Here is a 22,534-nt window from a genome sequence, read left to right as displayed (position 1 = left end):
TACCAGGAAAACTAGAATTCACTCCCTCACTGACCTAGACTAAAAGGCACACTACCACCAACACTTACACTACCTGGAATTTTGACATTAACATCTTGAGTGCCCTATATTAGTAGAGATGCTAATACTAACACTCTTCACTGCTCTATACCGCCAGGGATGCAAACATTAACTTTTACCATGTTAGGCCTGATACTGGCGACTGCAGAAATCCATGTGCTTGCTGCAGAAAAAACTCCATTCAGATGCAGAATGTTGATTTTTAGATGCAGAAACTTCTCACAGCCTAAAACTATTTACCTGGATGTTATGTGGCCCTTTACATCTGGCTTCTTTATAGCTAATTATTATGGTGCAGTGTGTTTACATATTATGTACTTCTGCATTATTTGGCTTGAACAAAGTCCAATAGCAATAACCTGTTCACTGCTCTGGACCCAGAGGGATCTTATCCACCCCTTACACCACAGCCCATGCATTGTACAGAAATATACACTTGCCCAGATCAGTATACAGAATGTACTAAGTTCACTAAAGGCGTGTGTCCCCCTAATGTTAAACAATGAAAAAGAAAAAAAAAAAAAAGAGACAGACAATGAAAGACATGTCATGCAATGAGAGGTGGTTGTTGTTGTGGATAGAGTTCAAATGACAGCAAAATAGCAGAAAAGCATACAGTGATAGCAACATCAAGCAACTGCAAGACAAGTTCAAACAAAATAAATCAGAAGACGGAAAGCCACTGTGGGTGTTGCAGCCATGTTATCATGCCCCAAGCAAACATGTCAGCCTGGTCAGAAAGATGCAGAATAAACAAAGAGCAGCAGCAGGCAATTATTCTGCAGATACTTTGTGTCATGTAAGGTCTGTTCCTAGGATAGACATGTAGACCCTCTTCTGCTGTACAGTACAATATACCTAGAGGAATGGGGAGATTTGCAAACTATAATGTGTAAGGGTTTGTATGACAGACTATTCTCTTACTGACCATTGATTGTAAGTACCAACACGTATGCCACGTGAGGTCCAGGGCACTATTCACATTTTGTCCTCACACCCATGATGGTCCGAAAAGTAGCCTTCATCCAGTAGTGTTCAATGAAGCACTGCCTTGTTCTCCATTTCTTTACTTGGGAATTTTCTCAGGCTGATTTTGTATTGTAGTGAATGCATATGGATTTGTGTATTGATCATTTTTTCAGGCTTTCTGACTTAGGCTATATCAAGGGTGGGCAAACTAATGGTGTAACCAGTACAGCCACACAGGGGCCCACGTATATGTCTTAGGCTACTTTCACACTAGCGTCGGAATCTCCCCGTCGCAATGCGTCGGGCAGAGATTCCGACGCTAGCGTTTGACGCACTGCACAACGGGTGCAGCGGATGCATTTCTCTGGCGCATCCGCTGCCCCATTGTACGGTGCGGGGAGGTGGGGGCGGTCCGCCACAACACGGCGCAACCGTCACACGACGGTTGCGACGTGTGGCAAAGCGTCACTAATGTTAATCTATGGGGCAAAAACGCATCCTGCAAACAACTTTGCAGGATGCGTTTTTTGCCATAAACGACGCATTGCGACGTCTGGCAAAATACGCCAGTGTGAAAGTAGCCTAAAGCAAGTGAAATTGAGCATTATGTATTTGTATGGCTGTCCCCTACTGTTTGTGTATGCTCCTAGTTCACACTACATTTTTTTAAGAGTTTCTTTTTTTTGGAGCGGATCCTCGCCAAAACCCTCATTTAAAAAAAAAAAAGCTTCAAAGATTATTGATAATCTCTTCCAATTAATTTACATGAGAAATCTACTTTGTTTCTCATATGGAGGAGCTGTTTTTTTTCTTGAACCTACTAGTGAAAAAAAGAAAGTACATGTCACTTACCGTAATTCACGCAGATCCTGAAAGAATCCTCTCCAAATTAGGAACTCTCCAATCAAAAGGCTGCAAAGAATGTTTCAGGAAAAAAAACTTCCAAAACCTCTTGAGGAAAAGAAAAACTCTACGAAACTAGAAAAGTTCATCGAGTGGTTTCTGATTGAATGCCTCATGTTTTCTGAACTCCCCAAAAAACTTAGCATTGCAAGTACTTATTAGGGTATGTGCACACAGCATCATTTAAGGGCAGACGCAGCAGCTTCGGGAAAATGCCGGCAGTTGCTTTCCTCAGGCTTTTCCACAGTGGCTTTGCCATCACTTTTGCAGGGGCTTTCATTCCATACTGTTAAGTATAGAGAGGGGGTTTCCCACAAGAATCCGCCCAAAGAATGAGCAAGTCACTTATTTTAACTGCTTCAGGGTTTCCAAAATCCTGAAGCGGTTAAAAAAAGTGCCATAAAACAGAACATGTACACAGCAATATCACCTTCACATTGCTGTGCATTAATGGGGCGCTTTTCTGTGTTTTTTTCAGGGGGACTCGATAGAATCTGGCTGAAAAAGATGTTGTGTAATAAAAGTCAGGAGTAACGTAACTGAAAAGTGGCACATTCTTTCACCTCCATAAGTTCACATGCACACGTTGAGTATTTGGTGAGTTTTTTACCTCAGAATTTCTAAGCCAAAACCTGAAGTGGTGACGTGTTTCTATTATACTTTTCTTCTGACTGTTCCACTCCTGGTTTTGTCTTACAAATACTTAGGTAAAAAACTCACCAAATACTGAACATGTGCACGTGGCCTTATGGGGGCATCCAAAAAAAAAAAACATGAAATATGCAGTGACTTGAATGGATCTGTGCACAAAAACATGTAACAAAACTACTAAAAGGGAATAGCAAATAAAGCCTTCACTATTTGCTACACTATTATGCAGCTTCATAATATAAGATAATTCTGCGGTGTAATAATGGAAAACCCCATGGGACCATTCATCATGTTCCGACAAAATGATCTGCAATATAAAAAATAAGTTTCGTTTTCCTGTAGAGAATGAGGGACCACTTACTGGTCAGCACTTTAAGCGTGTAGGCGTTCTTCTGTTGGATGGTGTGTGTAAAATGAGAACGAGCATTGCAGCTATAATCTGTCTGTGCATCTTCACGCAGGACATTAGAGAAGTACAGATCCCCGTTCAAACCCTGAGACACGCGTCTGTTCTGTGCAATCGGCTCCATTGCTACGTAAAGAATAAAGAGGGTGAATAGTCTCATCTTTTCTGTGGAAGAATAGACAGTCACATTATAGCATAGCACAGTATTATCTCCCACTTACAGCTGCTCATCCAGAATATGACTGGAGGGGGAAGACTCGGTGGGGGGTTGCACTGAAGAATCAGGGAAGCTCCCTCGTTGACAACAACAGGATCCAGGTTTTCCTTTGGCCACAATGGGGATCCTGTAAAATTAAAATAGAGTTTTGGGGCAAAAAAAAAAATTCAAAACTTTTATAGATCTTCTTACATACAAATTATAATTACTGTGTCAAATTATGGTTATCTTTTCTTACTGCTTCTAAGCAATAACGTAGCATTCCCTTATCTGCAGACAACAATGACCCATCTAAAAAGAGATTTTACACACTTGGCTACCATCTTCCAAAACCAGTGTTACAGCTGTAAGCTCCATTGAAACGAATAGGGCTGAGAGCTGCAATACCACATACAACCAGCGGACAGGTGGCACTGATTTAGTAAAAAGCATCCATGTTTTTTTCAGATATGGACAACCCCTTTAAAAATTGTATATATTGTAGTGTCAGACAATTTCACGCTGCAAACCAGAAGCAAACTACAGTAAGATGCATGTAGCAGAAAGAAATCAATGCAGGTGTTGTCACGTATGTGGCAGATTTGGGCCGAATTTTCACAACGTATTTCACCCCTAGTATATATTACAGTGAAATCTGTAGCACTGGCAATTCTTAGTGGGGATTTGGGGCCAAAATCCATCCAAAAAACCATACAAACACTTATAGCCAATAGAAGGGCATAAGGGAACAGAATCATCCTCATATATTGCATTTTGCCAGCCATCTTTGGCCACCTTGATACTTACTTGATACTTGCAGTAAAATCTTATTTGAAAGAGCTGTTCCATGTCGATTGCGAGCAAAGCACTGATACTCCCCTTCGTAGTCCTCAGGACGACCACCCCCATAAATGTCTATGACAAGGGTCCCTGTCCGCCTTTGGAATGAGACTTTTGGATCTTTAGCCACATTATAAAATTTCCCATTCCGCGTCCATGTAAATCTATGGGAAGAATACCAGAATATCAAAATGTTTGGTCTAACAGTATACTCACAGGTTGTATCTTCCTGCTGTGACATTTTGTGGACTACTTACGTTGGGTATGGGTTTCCTGTCGCCTCACACTCAATGTTGATGTTGTCGCGAGGGTCAACAATATAATTCTTTTCAGATTCCTTGGTGATGGTTGGGGGCTGATACACTATGGGACAGAAAAGAGAAAATGTCAGTCTACTAATCTCTATTATTAACATGCACCACAGGGATCACATCTCAGAATGTTGAGGTACAGTAGATACCTACAGCATATGTATGACTTATAACTCTTTACTGGAGATGCCGGACCTTGTGGCACGCTGGGATATATTTCAGGAGCCAAGTTAAGTAACATCTAGAGATTTGCTGCTAGTATCTTAACCAGCTCTATGAAATAATTAAAAACCCTTTCTTAAAGGATTATCCCCATCCCAGCCATACATCACTTATTTCCGAAGCTGGCTAGCACTGTCAATCTATGAAGAAGCGGCAGAGCCAGCTGTTAAAACAGCAGCAGGTAAAGTGCTCTGGACTGCACAGCCCGCCCACTGAACACCGAGGATCTCATCAGAAGGTTTCTTTCAAAAATGAATCCATGGATTTTTAAGTGTTAAAACATCTGGTTGTTTTTGGAGGAAGTTCCCATTCAGGAGCTGTGGTTGCTTTGAAACGGATATCGGATGTGGCTGACCACCTTTATAGAGGACTGATTTTGTGAACTGGAATAAGTTTGGAGAAAATTGTGACTTTAACAACGGGTAATAAAATAAAGTGCCAAATGAAACCTACACTGGAGACTAAATGATTACATTTATGTTGTGTTCACACTGCTGTCAGAGGCTCCATCAGCAATCCTGGCAGATATGACAAAGAATAACATGCAGCAATATTCTCTTCCAGTCAAAACATTGTGGAGGCAGCATAATGCTTTGGGCAGTTTTTTTGGTAGCTGGAACTTGGGCTTTAGTCATGGTGGAGAGAATTAAGGTACCGTCACACTCAGCAACTTTGCAACGAGAACGACAACGATCCGTGACGTTTCAGCGTCCTGGATAGCGATCTCGTTGTGTTTGACACGCAGCAGCGATCTGGATCTCGCTGTGATATCGCTGGTCGGAGCTAGAAGGCCAGAACTTTATTTGGTCGTCAGGTCGGCGTGTATCGTCAGGTTTGACATCAAAAGCAACGATGCCAGCAATGTTTTACATGGAGCTAACAACCAGCGAGAACGATAAGTGAGTCGCCGTTACATCACTGGATCGCTCCTGCATCGTTCTGGAGCTGCTGTGTTTGACGTCTCTACAGCGACCTAAACAGCGACGCTGCAGCGATCGGCTCGTTGTCTATATCGCTGCAGCGTCGCTGAGTGTGACGGTACCTTTATAAACATCAGTTCCAAATATCAGTCAATTCTGAAACAAAACTTGAAAAAAAACTGAAGATGAAGAGGAATTTTAGCACAATAACGACCCTACCTATACTTCCAAATCAACAAATGAATGGCTTCACCAGAAGAAGATCAGCATTTTAGAGTGGCCGGGCCATAGCGCTAACCTGAATCCAATTGAAAACCTGTGGGTGACCTGAAGAGAGCGCTGTACACAGGAGTTGCCCTCACAATGTGACAGATTTGGAGCACCACTGCAAGGAAGAGTGGACAGAGTGCCAATTCTAGATGTGCCATGCTGATAGACTCCTACCCAAAAAGACCAAATGCTGTCATATATTCAAAGGGGACTTCAATAAAGTATTAAGGGTGTGCATATTTATGCAACCACATTCTTTTAGTTCTATATTTTTAATTTTTCCATCTGAAAATTTCAGTTTATTTTTCAAACTGAATTGTACAGAGTATGGGTGACATCAAAGGTGGAAAATGTTCTGAAGCTAGTCTTCTTGGTATGATTTTGTTTACATGGCAAAAACCTGGAATTTAACCCCTTCGTGACATGCGCCGTACTAGTACTGCGCTGCCGACACGGCATTTGTGCCAGCAGCAGTACTAGTACGACGCACCGATCACTGCGGTCTCGCGCTGAGCGCCGCGGTGATCGGGTGCGGGTGTCAGCTGTATATGACAGCTGACACCCCGCAGCAATGCCCACGATCGGCGGTAGCGGGCATTTAACCCCTCTGATGCCGCTGTCAGTAGTGACAGCGGCATAGAGGGGGATCGCGCAGGGACGGGGGCTCCCTGCGCTCTCCCACCGGAGAAACGCGATGAGATCGCGTTGCTCCAGTGACCCGGAAGGAGTCCCCGGATCCAAGATGGCCGCGGGACTCCTTCCGGGTCATGAAATGACCTGGCTAGCCGGTGCCTGCTGAGAGTTGCTGAGAGCAGGCGCCGGAAAGCCACCTAAGCTTGTCTGTCAGATCGTTGATCTGACAGAGTGCTATGCACAGTGTCAGATCAACGATCTGATCTAATACAGTGATGTCCCACCCTGGGACAATGGTAGAAAGTAAAAAAAAAAATAGAATGTATAAAAAAAAATTTAAAAAATCCCCAAATAAAGAAAAAAAAAATTTCCCAGTAAATCCATTTATTTAAGTAAATTAAAAAAAACAATAAAAGTACACATATTTGGTATCGCCGCGTCCGTAACGACCCGCTCTATAAAACTATCCCAATAGTTAACCCCTTCAGTGAACACCGCAAAAAAAAAAGAAAAAGAAAAAAGGCAAAAAACATTGCTTTATTATCATACAGGCGAACAAAAAGTGGAATAACACGCGATCAAAAAGACGGATATAAATAACCATGGTACCGCTGAAAACGTCATCTTGTCCCGCAAAAAAAAAGCCGCCATACAGCGTCATCAGCAGAAAAACAAAAAAAGTTATAGCTCTCAGAATAAAGCGATGCAAAAACAATTATTTTTTTATATAAAATAGTTTTTATTGTGTAGAAGCGCCAAAACATAAAAAAATTATATAAATGAGGTATCGCTGTAATCGTACTGACCTGAAGAATAAAGCTGCTTTATCAATTTTACCACACGTGGAACGGTATAAACGTCCCCCCTAAAAGAATTTCAGGAATTGCTGGTTTTTGTTCATTCCGCCTCATAAAAATCGGAATAAAAAGCGATCAAAAAATGTCATCTGCCCGAAAATGTTACCAATAACAACGTCAACTCGTCCCGCAAAAAAACAGATCTCACATGACTCTGTGGGCCAAAATATGGATAAATTATAGCTCTCAAAATGTGGTGATGCAAAAACTATTTTTTGCAATAAAAAGCGTCTTTTAGTGTGTGACAGCTGCCAACCCTAAAAATCCGCCAAAAAAACGCTATAAAAGTAATTCAAACCCCCCTTCATCACCCCCTTAGTTAGGGAAAAATAATAAAATGTAAAAAAATGTATTTATTTCCATTTTCCCATTAGGGTAAGGGCTAGGGTTAGGGTTGGGGTTGGGGCTAGGGTTAGGGTTACCATTGGGATTAGGGTTAGGGGTGTGTTTGGATTAGGGTTTCAGTTAGAATTGGGGGGTTTCCACTGTTTCGGCACATGAGGGGCTCTCCAAACGCGACATGGCGTCCGATCTCAATTCCAGCCAATTCTGCTTTGAAAAACTAAAACACTGCTCCTTCCCTTCCGAGTTCTCCTGTGCGCCCAAATAGTGGTTCCCCCCAACATATGGGGTATCAGCGTTCTCAGGACAAGTTTGACAACAACTTTTGGGGTCTAATTTGTCCGGTTACCCTTGGGAAAATAAAAACGTGGGGGCTAAAATATCATTTTCGTGGAAAAAAAAATATTTTTTATTTTCACGGCTCTGCATTATAAACTGTAGTGAAACACTTGTTGGTTCAAAGCTCTCACAACACATCTAGATAAGTTCCTTGGGGGGTCTAGTTTCTAATATGGGGTCACTTGTGGGGGGTTTCTACTGTTTAGGTACATCAGGGGCTCTGCAAATGCAACATGACACCTGCAGACCAATCCATCTAAGTCTGCATTTCAAACGGCGCTCCTTCCCTTCCGAGCTCTGCCATGCACTCAAACGGTGGTTCCCCCCAACATATGGGGTATCAGCGTACTCAGGACAAATTGGACAATAACTTTTGTGGTCCAATTTCTCCTGTTACCCTTGGCGGAAAAAAAATTGAGGGCTAAAACATCATTTTGTGGAAAGAAAAAATGATTTTTTAATTTTCACACCGCTACATTGTAAACTTTAGTGAAACAATTGGGGGTTAAAAGTGCTCACCACACATCTAGATAAGTTCCTTAGGGGGTCTTCTTTCCAAAATGGGGTCACTTGTGGGGGGTTTCCACTGTTAAGGCACGTCAGGGGCTCTCCAAATGCGACATGGCGTCCGATCTCAATTCCAGCCAATTTTGCATTCAAAAGTCAAATGGCGCTCCTTCCCTTCCGAGCTCTGCCATGTGCTCAAACAGTGGTTTATCCCCATATATGAAGTATCGGCGTACTCAGGACAAATTGCACAACAACTTTTGGAGTCCAATTTATCCTGTTACCCTTGGGGAAAAAAAATTGGGGGCAAAAAGATCATTTTTTGTGAAAATTAATAAGAAATTTTTTTTTCCGGCTCTACATTATAAACTTCTGTGAAGCACGTGGAGGTTCAAAGTGCTCACCACACATCTAGATTAGTTCCTTAGAGGGTCTACTTTCCAAAATGGTGTCACTTGTGGGGTTTCCACTGTTTAGGCACATCAGGGGCTCTCCAATCGTGACATGGGCTCCGATCTCAATTCCAGCAAATCTTGCATTGGAAAGTCAAATGGCGCTCCTTCCCTTCCGAGCTCTGCCATGTGCCCAAACAGTGGTTTACCCCCACATATGGGGTATCGGCGTACTCAGGACAAATTGTACAACGACTTTTGTGGTCCAATTTCACCTGTTACCCTTGGTAAAATGAAACAAATTGGACCTGAAGTAAAAATTTTGTGAAAAAAAAGTTAAATGTTAAATTTTTTTTAAACATTCAAAAAATTCCTGTGAAGCACCTGAAGGGTTAATAAACTTTTTGAATGTGGTTTTGAGTACCTTGAGGGGTGCAGTTTTTAGAATGGTGTCACTTTTGGGCATTTTCTGTCATATAGACCCCTCAAAGTCACTTCAAGTGTGAGGTGGTCCGTAAAAAAAATGGTTTTTCAAATTTTTTGCAAAAATGAGAAATCGCTGGTCAACTTTTAACCCTTATAACTCCCTCACAAAAAAAAAATTATGTTTCCAAAATTGTGCTGATGTACAGCAGACATGTGGGAAATGTTGTTTATTAACTATATTGTGTGATATAACTCTCTAATTTATGGGCATAAAAACCAAAAGTTTGAAAATTGCTAATATTTCATAATTTCCAACAAATTTTTGTTTTTTTCACAAATAAATGCAAGTCATATCGAAGAAGTTTTACCACTTTCATGAAGTACAATATGTCATGAGAAAACAGTGTCAGAATCACCAAGATCCGTTGAAGCGTTTCAGAGTTATGACCTCATAAAGTGACAGTGGTCAGAATTGTAAAAATTGGCCCTGTCACTTAGGTGAAAACAGGCTTTGGGGTGAAGGGGTTAAGGCCTCCTTCACATATCACATATTAAACACGTACGTGAAAAAAACAATACCGTGTGTAGTTCAGTGGTAACACTCTGTGCAGTGATGAGACAGTGACCCAGCAAAGTTCAAATTAACCCCTTCCCGACCTTTGACACCACGTAGGAGTCATGAAAGTCGGTGCCAATCCGACCTGTGACGCCTATGTGGCGTCATGGAGGGATCGCAACCGTGCAGTTCGGGTGAAAGGGTTAACTCCAATTTCACCCGATCTGCAGGGACAGGGGGAGTGCTACTTCAGCCCAGGGGGGGTGGCTTCACCCCCCATGGCTATGATCGCTCTGATTGGCTGTTGGCTGACCCTGATCTGTCCCCCCCACCGATCTCCTCCCCAGCCCTCCGTTCTGTGGTCCGCTCCCCTCAGTCCTCCTGTCTGCTCCCCCATCCTCCTGTCCGCTCCACCCGTGCTCCGATACCCCCCCCCCCATGCTCCCATTTCCCTCCCCTCATACTTACCGAGCCTCCCGGTGTCCGTCCGTCTTCTCCATGGGCGCCGCCATCTTCCAAAATGGCGGGCGCATGCGCAGTGCGTCAGCCGAATCTGCCGGCCGATTCGTTCCATGTACATTTTGATCACTGTGATAAAACCTATCACAGTGATGAAAATAAAAAAAATAGTAAATGAACACCCCCCTTTATCACCCCCATAGGTAGGGACAATAATAAAATAAAGACATTTTTTTTTCCGGTAGTGTTAGGCTGGAGTCACACTCGGCGTAAGACAATACGGTCCGTATATTACGGCTGTAATACGCTGAAAAGTCCCCAAAATAGTGGTCCGTAGCTCCTCCGTAGGCAGGGTGTATCAGCGTATTTTGCGCATGGCATCCTCCGTATGTAATCCGTATGGCATCCGTACTGCGTGTTTTTCTCGCAGGCTTGCAAAACCGACATACGGCTATACAAGGGATCCATGTGTAAAAAAAAAAAAAAATAATTAAATATATATATATACATATATGTATATATATATATATATATATATAATGTGTGTCAGTAGACACATATATGTATATATATTATTACTTCATACAGCGCAAGATAGCTTTAAAGCCAGTAATTGAATTACCGGCTTTTTCTTGAGGACAACCAGCAGAGGGCGCCTCTTATGAACTCGAGCCTGGGAGCTTTCTAGGAAAGTTCCCACGATTTAGGGACAACCAGCAGAGGGCGCCTCACCGCAAATGAAGGTAAATATAGGTCATTGACCTACTTTACCTTCATTCCCCGGGGTTTTGCAGCCAGGAACAACGCTGCATTAGCAGAGTTCGTCGCTGCAAAATATTTTAACCCCTTCAGATGGATTTACATCGTTGGACGTTACAGATCTGCGGAAGGTATGGATATTGTTGGTTTATTATTTTTTTTTTTGTTACAGATCGAGGGTCTTCAGTGATTGGATTGAGCGTAGAATAAAATATTACAACAACCTTTGTTTTTATTTCATTAAAATAATTTTTAATAATGTGTTTGTGTTTTTTTTAACCCTTTACTAGTATTGGATTAATAATGGATAGGTGTCATAATTGACGCCTCTCCATTATTAATTTGGCTTAATGACACCTTACAATAGCAAGGTGGCATTAACCCTTCATTACCCCATATCCCACCGCTACACGGGAATGGGAAGAGAGTGGCCAAGTGCCAGAATAGGCGCATCTTCCAGATGTGCCTTTTCTGGGGTGGCTGGGGGCAGATGTTTTTAGCCAAGGGGGGGGGGCCAATAAACATGGACCCTCTCCAGGCTATTAATATCTGCCCTCAGTCACTGGCTTTACTACTCTGGCGGAGAAAATTGCGCGGGAGCCCACGCCAATTTTTTCCGCCATTTAACCCTTTAATTTAATAGCTAGAACGGCCAAATTTTGCATATACACACTACTAACAATAGTAGTGTGGAATATGCAAAAAAAAAGGTGATATGACATGGTTTACTGTATGTAAACCATGTCACATATCATGTCGGGTTTAGGAAGGAGAAAGAAAAAGCCGGCTAATTGAATTACCGGCTTTAAAGCTATCTAGCGCTGTATGAAGTAATAATATATATACATATATGTGTCTCACTGACATATATATATATACCTATTCTATGTGTACACATTTATTCTACCTATTCTACTGTAAGCTGTCAGTGTGATTTTACTGTACACCGCACTGAATTGCCGGCTTTTCTCTAACACCGCTGTGTATTTCTCGCAAGTCACACTGCTGGTCCGTGTGTAATCCGTATTTTTCTGGCTTCCATAGACTTTCATTGGCGTTTTTTTTGCACAATATGGTGACAAACGCAGCATGCTGCGATTTTCTACGGCCGTAGAAAGCCGTATAATACTGATCAGTAAAATACGGCAGATAGGAGCAGGGGCATAGAGAATAATTGCGACGTTTGTTAGGCGTGTTTTACGGACGTATTTTCTGCACTCATACGTCTGTAAAGCTCGCTAGTGTGACGCCGGCCTTAGAGCTAGGGTTAGGGCATGTGCACACGTATTCTGGTCCTCTGCGGATTTTTCCGCAGCGGATTTCATAAATCTGCAGTGCAAAACCGCTGCAGATTTATTGCGGATTTACCGCGGATTTCACTGCGGTTTTTTCAATTGCGGCTTTCTATTGGAGCAGTTGTAAAACCGCTGCGTAATCCGCAGAAAGAAGTGACATGCTGCGGAATGTAAACCACTGCGTTTCCGCGCAGTTTTTTCTGCAGCATGTGCACAGCGTTTTTTATTTCCCATAGGTTTACATTGAACTGTAAACTCATGGGAAACTGCTGTCGGACCCGCAGCTGCGGATCCGCAGCGTTTTCCGCAGCGTGTGCACATACCCTTAGAATTAGGCTATGTGCACATGGTGCGGATTTGGCTGCGGATCCACAGCGGATTGGCCGCTCCGGATTCGTAGCAGTTTTCCATCAGGTTTACAGTACCATATAAACCTATGGAAAACCAAATCCACTGTGCCCATGGTGCAGAAAATACTGCGCGGAAACGCTGCGTTGTATCTTCCGCAGCATGTCAATTCTTTGTGCGGATTCCGCAGTGTTTTACACCTGTTCCTCAAAAAACACTGGAAATCCGCGGTAAATCCGCAGGTAAAACGCAGTGCCTTTTACCTGCGGATTTTTCAAAAATGGTGCGGAAAAATCTCACACGAATCCGCAACGTGGGCACATAGCCTTAGGGTTAGGGTTGGAATTAGAGTTAGGGTTGGAATTAAGGCTAGGGTTGGAAATAGGGTTAAGATTAGGCTTGTGGTTAGGGTTATGGTTAGGGGTGTGTTGGGGTTAGGGTTGTGGTTAGGGGTGTGTTGGGGTTAGGGTTGTTATTATGGTGTTTAGGCTAGAGTTGGGATTAGGGTTAGGGGTGTGTTGGGGTTAGGGTTGTGGTTAGGGATAGGGTTGGGATTAGGGGTGTGTTGGGGTTAGGGTTGTTATTATGGTGTTTAGGCTAGAGTTGGGATTAGGGTTAGGGGTGTGTTGGGGTTAGTGTTGGAGTTAGAATTGAGGGTTTTCCACTGTTTAGGCACTTCAGGGGTCTCCAAACGCAACATGGCGCCACCATTGATTCCAGCCAATCTTGCGTTCAAAAAGTCAAATGGTGCTCCCTCCCTGACGTGCGCCCAAACAGTGGTTTACCCCCACATATGGGGTACCAGCATACTCGGGACAAACTGGGCAACAACTATTGGGGTCCCTTGTGAAAATAAAAAATTGCTTGCTAAAACATCATTTTTGAGGAAAGAAAAATTATTTTTTACTTTCACGGCTCTGAGTTGAAAACTTCTGTGAAGCACTTGGGGGTTCAAAGTGCTCACCACATATCTAGATAAGTTCCTTTGGGGGTCTAGTTTCCAAAATGGGGTGACTTGTGGGGGGTTTCTACTGTTTAGGCACATAAGGGGCTCTGCAAATGTAACGTGACACCCGCAGACCATTCCATCAAAGTCTGCATTTCAAAATATCACTACTTCCCTTCCGAGCCCCGACGTGTGCCCAAACAGTGGTTTACCCCCACATATGGGGTATCAGTGTACTCAGGACAAACTGCGCAACAACAATTGGGGTCCAATTTATCCTGTTACCCTTGTGAAAATAAAAAATTGCTTGCTAAAACATCATTTTTGAGGAAAGAAAAATGATTTTTTATTTTCACGGCTCTGCCTTGTAAACTTCTGTGAAGCACTTGGGGGTTCAAAGTGCTCACCACATAGGGTTAATAAACTTCTTGAATGTGGTTTTGAGTACCTTGAGGGGTGCAGTTTTTAGAATGGTGTCACTTTTGGGTATTTTCAGCCACATAGACCCCTCAAACTGACTTCAAATGTGAGGTGGTCCCTAAAAAAAATGGTTTTGTAAATTTTGCTGTAAAAATTAGAAAATCGTTGGTCAAATTTTAACCCTTATAACTTCCTAGCAAAAAAAAAAATTGTTTCAAAAACTGTGCTGATGTAAAATAGATATGTGGGTAATGTTATTTATTAACTATTTTGTGTCACATAACTCTCTCGATTAACAGAATAAAAATTCAAAATTTGAAAATTGCGAAATTTTCAAAATTTTAGCCACATTTCCATTTTTTTCACAAATAAACGCAAAAATTATGGACCCAAATTTACCACTAACATGAAGCCCAATATGTCACAAAAAATCTCAGAATCGCTAGGATCCGTTGAAGCGTTCCTGAGTTATTACCTCATAAAGGGACACTGGTCAGAATTACAATAAACGGCCAGGTCATTAAGGTCAAAATAGGCTGGGTCATGAAGGGGTTAAAATGTCTCTTTAATGTTCAACTCAAAAAACACAGCACTAGATATCCTCCGGACCACAGCCGGGAACCATATCCTCTGAATTAGTCACTAAACAAGCCAGTCCACCTGTGACTCCGCTGTGTACGCTGTGGGGTGCCAGGCTTTTCAGCTGCCTTGGCTGTTTGGCTCCGCTGGCCTGTGTTGCCTCACAGAGGTGGAGCGCTGCAGAGTCTTCCCCTCTGTACTCCTCCAAACACCAGACTGACACAGACAAACTGACACACCCAAACCCTATACTGCAGGATTTTGAACGTGAATCTGTGGCCTTCAGCCACATGGAAAACCCAACCAGGAATTGAAATGAACTGCACGACTATCATCCTGTAGTTCATTTCAAAACACAAAAGGCCAGCAGGTTCTTAAATCTGCCCGGGACAAATAGCTTCTCCAGGACTAACACTTACTTTCGTCTGCATTGCAACACAGCTACACCTGTGACTGCAATGCACTCTCATGACCGCAATACGCCTCTGTGCGCATCCTGGGGGGGAACATACAGCGACCCTCACATGTAACACCAGTCACTGCCTCACACGGTGTCATCTGTTTTGGATCAGTGTGTCATCCGTGTGTCCATTTTTACCATCAGTGTTTTGGATCAGTGTATCATCTGCGAGTCCGTTTTTACAATCAGTGTTTATCCGGTAGGGATAAAGAATTAAATAAATGACAAAGCTTCTCCTATTCTTTGCAATGTTAAACACGGATGTCATGCAGACTGTACCGATGCCCTCTGTGTACTGTACATGATTTTCATGGACCAATAGACTCGTATTGGCCCTTGTCATCTGTGATACCGGAAAAAAATGTACGTGTGGTATCCATGAAAAAAACGGATACCACACATACTGGAAATACAGACATAGGTGTATGTAGACGTATGTCCAATGTATCAAGACTCTTCTAATTTCATATCTCATGAGAGAACAAGAGAATCAGGTGATTAAATACAACCTGCCTTATACTTCTTTCTACTGATATCATCAGCGAAGGGTCAGTTGGGAGAACCCCAAACAAATTAAGTTTTCGTCTGACTTTAATTTAAGGTGTATGGAGGCTTTAAGTCGGAGGAATATCAAACTGATGAATATAACTTACGGTCTCGTTCAATAGTTGCTGTTAGTTTCCATGAGAGCAAATGGGAAGTTAAAGAAGAGACAAAGTTAGCAAACAGAAAATTACATTTAACAAACAAAAACTAAAGCAAACCAAAACGTAAGTTAATGTGGAGAGTCTACACACTATCAATACAGAACAAAAAAAAAAAAAAAAAAATGGACCTTAGAGCAATATTTTAAAAAGTAGAGATTTTTTGTTCTCTGTTTTTATGATGATAATGTTGTCTTGTTAGAATTTTCAATACAATCTCTACTTTTTTAAATATTGCTCTAAGGTCCATTGTTCGTTTTTTTTTTTGGTTCTACGTTGACACTTTTATGGATGAGCTTATGATATATGGCCCCTTTTTCTGGAAACACTATCACTACATATATCCTTTTCCGCAATGTCTGCTGCACGAGACAATACACAAAGTTATGGTATATTAGAAAGGCTTATGTGACATTAGTATTAGGGATGGTTATTGGGATGTCATACAACTATGTTTATTAGCAATGGTAAGGGCATAGAAATGCATTTGCCTGGCACAAATTAATGAGAAAAAAAATACATTTTCCCTGACATGTTACAGGAATCAGCAGAGATAGTGATAAAGTGAACCTGTTATTAGACTCATGTTGAACCATGGGCAGCATGATCAGAGCCGGGCTGTGTGGTTACATCGGGTACGTCTTCATCTGAAACACTGTAGTGCTTAAAAATATATGGTGTGAAAAGCCACCCGTGGACTATAGAGAGACCTAAGTAGTCTAGTAACATCCCTGGACAGCTTCTCTCGTTTCCAGGTAGCTGACAGGTCACAAGAAGAGCGGCGGGGGAAAACCAGCCAGGTATGGTGGTGGACTAGAGAGGTCTTTCCCCATAGTTCCCATTCAGCTTTCAAACTATATTTTCTTTGCAGCACTGAGGCGTCTCACAAGTAAAACATACCTGGCTGTAAGCACACCACCAGGCTCTGATTCATGCTGCCTGTGGTTCAGGCAGGATGGGTCTATTGATAGTTCCCTTTAATATATTTATACAAAGAATGGGGTGCGCCGTGATTCATGCAGATTTAGAAAAGGAAAACTAGGAGAACCTCAAATATCACTAAACTCCAGGAGCATAGTTTGTACGCCAGATAGATTGGTCCTAATTCTTTAGTGTTTTTATAGTTTACTGTCTCCATTTCTGCAATTTTGCAAACGTATCTAAACCAATCACTACATTCGGACCTTGAATAAAACACGCGAACGCTTAAAAACGAACATATGAGAAAGGATCTTATGTAACAGTAACAGGGAAAAACAGGAGTGCCGTGCTGACTTGTGCTATGTATTTTTTACACTACCTTCTCACTGTACAACCTCTGAGATGTTCTCAGGTTCACGTCTGCATGTACTGTCTAGCCCGACACTCAAGATGTCTAGAGATCCTGCCTCGTCGTCTTGTGAAGGGCAGGATGACAAGCATAAAGTTTAGCTTATCTTACATTGTATCAGAGGCAGCTGCTCCCTACCACCTGCAATGCTGGTCAGAGGGAGTCCTCATTGTGTGTGCTCACTAGTCCTCTGTCACCAATGGAGCCCACACGTGACAGGGGCATTGAGCTATTGTATGGGGGCAGTGGTGGATGCTAAGAGACACAGCTGCTTCTTAAACCCTGATCAGTACCATCTGCACAGTGTGGATTGCTCCATGTCTCCTGTAAGACAGGATAGGTAACAAATTGGTCATGGATCCATAAACATGAATGACTATAATTATAGATCGCTAATTAAAAAATGCTACATTCTCTTGTAGCAAATCTACCAACATATATTACTCTAGACAGAAATAATTGAGATAATAAATAACATATTATAGGAGGCATCGCCTCCCTCTTCCTCTTAACTTACGGTCCTGAGGAACTTTAATAGCACAGACCAAATGGAGAAGGAACAGGGCAGTAGATATCCACAAACCAGGGTGAGCCTTCATTCTGTTGCTCAGGGTGTAGGGTGAGTGTGCCTTCTTTCACCTCCGAAGAGCAGATCTGCATCAAAGAAAATAAAAGGACATCAACATGGCGTGCAACGGTCTGCATCCACGGCATGCCCACAATTTATGACAGTGTTTGCGAATCACCACAACATGACCATTGACCTATTGCTAAAAAGTAGTTGATCGTTTCATGAACGACTGGAAGGAAAGCTACAATAAATTTATTTTTAAGGCAACCTAGATGCTCTCCAAAAAAAAAAAAACTCAGAAATTCTCACTTATTGTAAAGTATATATCAGAATACTGGGCCTAAAACATGTATGCTAACAGTACAGGAGGACTGTAATGCAGACATCTATGCCTGCTGCATGGTGCTGGATGAATAAGAGACATACAAGGATATCATCACAGCTTGGTCCTGGCCTTTTCTAGTTTAACGCAGATTTGCATGTTAGGAAGGGATGTGAAATTGTGCATTAAGCATCTATTACATATCATTGATTCCCACTCTATTCCTGCGCTCTCTGCCCCCTCTATCAACTCTCATTTGCACAAGCATAACATACAGCCCCAGGCTTTGCTCTGTGTCCATCTGCTTGAAAAACCAGCTGCTACCAAAAGTCACAGCTCTTCCCCCACCTCTGTGGTGAGAGCTATTGTGGTGTAACCCCAGAAGTTCATATGACCATTACAGCAGAGCCACATACAAGATGTCACACATAGTGAAAGGCAGGTATCAGGTGACACTAACCTGACAGCATCTATAGTCCTTTACTTACTCGTATTCTCAGATGACACTTAGGCACATGAAGAATGAATAAACATCTTATCATTCATCAAAAGGTGGTTCACTGCAGACGCCATATACAAAAAGAGTAAAAACTATAAAACTATAAAACGACACTTTTCAGAAGTCATGTAAATTGTTGGATTAGTACTTGCCCATCACAAATAAAATGCTTACAGAAAGCAGGAAAGAACAAATGACAGGCACATACGGTACATTCTATTTATGAGGACCTGTGAGTTGCTCTAAAAAATGAGTTATATACCTTATAAAAATCCCCAAACTCCCCTGATTCTGCCATTCTATTCCATTTTGTGCTGCGTCGCTCAATTGCAGAGATAATCACATTTGTTTGCTCTGGAGCGCACTATGTGAAATCTCTGCTTTGCTGTCCTACTGGGTGCTTCTTATCTAGGGGAATGTGCTTTCATCACTCCCAGATGCTTCCAATGACAGCAGCTACCAGTTTGGAGGTGTTTGTGCAATCCTTGTAGTTTCTAATATGGAGTGTGCGTCCAACTGTATGTTACCAGGTCCCCTGTCCTAGTATCCTGTATAGTTAGTACGTGAACCTGAACCCCTGGTCCTTGTGTGGCCACGGTGTGAACCTAAAACCACACCCGGCGGTGCCTGAACCTGAAACCACACCTGGTATTACCTGAACCCTGAAGTTGCACCAACAGTACCAGAACCCTGAAGCCACATCGGCAGTACCCAAACCTGTAACTGTTACGGCGGTACTTGAAACTGCACCAGTGTCAGTTCTGGCTAGTGTTCCAGAGTCCATACTGTCGAAGCCTGTTCCAGTACCCGAATCCAGCTCTGTCTGTGACCCCATGTCAGTATCCATCCTGCCCGAGGCGAGGATCCAGAACCTGTGTAGTCTGAACAGAGTTCGAACCCCTTCAAGCCAGTTACTTCGAGTCCAGTCTGCGTCTGCGAGTCTGACCCCTTAGGTCATAAGCTGCAGTTATGGGGACTGTTTAGGAGTGGTATTTAGCAACTACCTGTAGCTCAAGCCTGACTCTGCCATCAGGAGCTCAACGGAAAACCAGGTAGCCACTTAGCTACGCCCCTCCTAGGTAAGCCCGGACTTGTGGCACAATGGGTCCATGAACGTGTGTGACAGTTTGCTCAGGTCATGGACCCCACTGATCCTCATGGTCCTTCGTACTCGGAGTTATATCAAGAGTTATTCTGCCAGCAAGAGCAACAGGAAAAAATGTTCCTGTCTGATCCGTCATGTTATGATGGAGATCCAAAGCAGTGCCATTGGTTACCAAAGCAGTGCATGCAACGTTATGAGTTATTGGCCAATAAGTTACCCTCTGATAGGGTTAAAGAGAGGCCCTAGTGTGGCTCAACCCCTTGTGGGGGAGAGGGGATCCTGTGACCTCGGACCTGCTGTTCTTCCTGGTGACCTTCCGAAAGGTCTTCGATGAGCATAGTCTTGAGTCTTCTGCTGTACTTTCCCTTCCCAGCTTCAAGGAGCAGACCACAGAGGTGACGCATGAGAGGAAACCATCACATCTGGCTCCGTCCTTCAAAAGACCACATATACCCTAGCCTTTTGAAACAGCTAACCGTACTGAACCCATGTAAGTTGACAATGTCAGCCTGGCTCAGCAGCAGCCGGTACTCAGTCGTGTCAATGAATTGTGCTCTTGCAACGGTTGTGAGGAACATCCCATCTGTCTTTGTGCTGAGAAGTTTGAAAAAAATTCAAAGCCTTGGGTCAGTAGGAGAGGCTACCCTTGGCGAGAGTATTTCCTCTCCACCTATGAGTCTGACTGTATCTGTATCATGTGGAGACTCCATTTCAGTGGTAGATATCTTGCGGCAAGCCGTGGTGGATCGATTTCAGGTTCCCGTTTGACAACTCCAGAATCCAGGGAGGGTGTTATCTGGCGAGGTAAAAACTCTATCCGAAAACAGTCAAGTCATTTCTGAGCAAGTAGCTCCAGATAGGAGCATTGCCTGCAGAGAAGATCACCTTCTACAGTATGTGCTGTCAGGTTTATTTTCACTTCTCTTAGGTCTTCCATGGCTGAGAACTCATGAGCCCGTTTTTGACTGGAGATCCGGTGAAGTGTTTTGTTTAGAAAAGTCATGTCACGAGAGGTGTCTGGTCCCTGTACATCCAGTTTGGCCGCCGGTGTCATCATCTTCTCCGCCAGATCTGACACCGACTCGCTGCGTGCCGACATCTCCGAAAGCAGGAAAGCGGAGACGATATCTCCACAAAGTCGCAAAGATTGTTCTAATTACCTGGTCCCAGGAACCCCTGCGTGGTCTCTCTTCCCCCTCCATGCAGGGATGCCGACATACTCCCCACTGGGACAAGCAGTGACCTCCCCGTCTCCTGCTCCCTCTGCACACTGCACAGGTTTCCTGGCAGTATGGCTAGTGCGCGCTTCCCTGTTCTCAAAGGGGCACCTTGAAAATACTTCCAATCAATTGCTGGGACGCATCTAGATGGGAGGTACCTGAGCAGCTCCTGTAGTTCCTTATATAAAGTGTCTGTGCAACTGTATGTTGCCAGGTCCCCCGTCCTAGTATCCTGTACAGTTAGTACGAACCCAGAAACTGCACTGGTGGTACCTGAACCCCGAATTGGTGGTACCTGAACCTGTAACCGTTCCGGTGGTACTTGAACCTGCACCAGTGTCAGCCCTGGGGTCAGCAGCTGCAGTACTGGGGATTTCTTCGGAGTGGTACCTGGCAGCTAACTGCAGCTCAAGTCTGACTCCACCATCAGGAGCTCCAGTGTAAACCAGATAGCCCTTAGCAACCCCATTCCTTGGTAAGCCCGGCCCGTGGGTTCACAAACCACGTGCGCCAGATGTGTGCGTGACTCTGCAATGGAATGATGCCGAGCAAAAAGGAAAAAAGCTGCAGAATCAGGGAAGCCCAGAGACTTTTACAAGATATTTCACTCATAATTTTGTATGTTCTCCGCGTGGTTTTCCTATGGGTTCTTCGGTTTCCTCCCACACTCTAAAGACATACTGATAGGGAATTTAGATTGTTAGTCCCAATGTGGACAGTGATGATAATTTCTGTAAAGTGCTGTGGAATATGGTGGGGCTATATAAGCAAGTATAATAAATAAATAATTGCTACTAGTAGTAGTATATACCTCATCAATGACATATGAAAGCATTTGATCTCCTCTTGTATGTACTGTACTTGGTGCCTACCAGCTATGGAGCTCTCCAAGGTACCAGGTGTACAAGAAAGGTTTCTGTAATATGCTTTAGCTACATTGAACCTGCTAGTAAATGGATGTCCGATCCACGGATAGCATAAATCAGACATGGCCTGCGTTAACCGCGGGCAGCATAAATCGGACACTGCATCCATTATCCAGGGGCAGGATAAATTGGCCACTGCAGCCATTATCCAGCGGCAGCATAAACTGGACACCGGCAGCATTATCCAGGGGCAGCATAAATTGGACACTGAATCTATTATCCACGGGCAGCATAAATTGGATACTGCATCCATGGGCAGCATAAATTGGACACTGCATCCATTATCCAGGGGCAGCATAAATTGGACACTGCATCTATTATCCACGGGCAGCATAAAGTGGACACTGCATCTATTATCCACGGGCAGCATAAATTGGACACTGCACCTATTATCCACGGGCAGCATAAATTGGACACTGCATCCATTATCCAGGGGCAGCATAAATTGGACACTGCATCTATTATCCACGGGCAGCATAAAGTGGACACTGCATCTATTATCCACGGGCAGCATAAATTGGACACTGCACCTATTATCCACGGGCAGCATAAATTGGACACTGCATCTATTATCCACGGGCAGCATAAATTGGACACTGCATCTATTATCCATGGGCAGCATAAATTGGATACTGCATCTATTATCCATGGGCAGCATAAATTGGACACTGAATCTATTATCCACGGGCAGCATAAATTGGACACTGCATCCATTAACCAGGGGCGGCATAAATTGGACATTGCATCTATTATCCACGGGCAGCATAAATTGGACACCGCATCTATTATCC

The 22,534-nt window shown here is 43.2% G+C and overlaps 1 protein-coding gene across 9 annotated transcripts in view; it reads right to left on the bottom strand.

Annotated features, from left to right (window-relative positions):
- Window positions 1–22,534, bottom strand: part of NFASC (neurofascin) — a 199,383-nt gene that overhangs the window by 88,817 nt on the left and 88,032 nt on the right. For 7 of the 9 annotated variants that reach the window (XM_069756196.1, XM_069756200.1, XM_069756199.1 and 4 more), the window contains exons 3-8: window positions 17,618–17,754; window positions 15,720–15,737; window positions 4,283–4,388; window positions 3,993–4,189; window positions 3,211–3,333; window positions 2,945–3,115 (exon numbers count right to left, since the gene is read on the bottom strand). In XM_069756196.1, coding sequence (XP_069612297.1) covers window positions 2,945–3,115; window positions 3,211–3,333; window positions 3,993–4,189; window positions 4,283–4,388; window positions 15,720–15,737; window positions 17,618–17,699 — 697 coding nt within the window. In that variant the 5' untranslated portion in view covers window positions 17,700–17,754. The remainder of the gene's footprint in view (window positions 1–2,944; window positions 3,116–3,210; window positions 3,334–3,992; window positions 4,190–4,282; window positions 4,389–15,719; window positions 15,738–17,617; window positions 17,755–22,534) is intronic. The other 2 variants (XM_069756204.1, XM_069756197.1) reach the window with 1 other exon arrangement.

This window comes from Ranitomeya imitator, chromosome 3 (genome assembly GCF_032444005.1).
Source record: "Ranitomeya imitator isolate aRanImi1 chromosome 3, aRanImi1.pri, whole genome shotgun sequence".
Lineage (NCBI taxonomy): Eukaryota > Metazoa > Chordata > Amphibia > Anura > Dendrobatidae > Ranitomeya > Ranitomeya imitator.
This window is presented reverse-complemented; position numbering and strand designations above follow the sequence as displayed.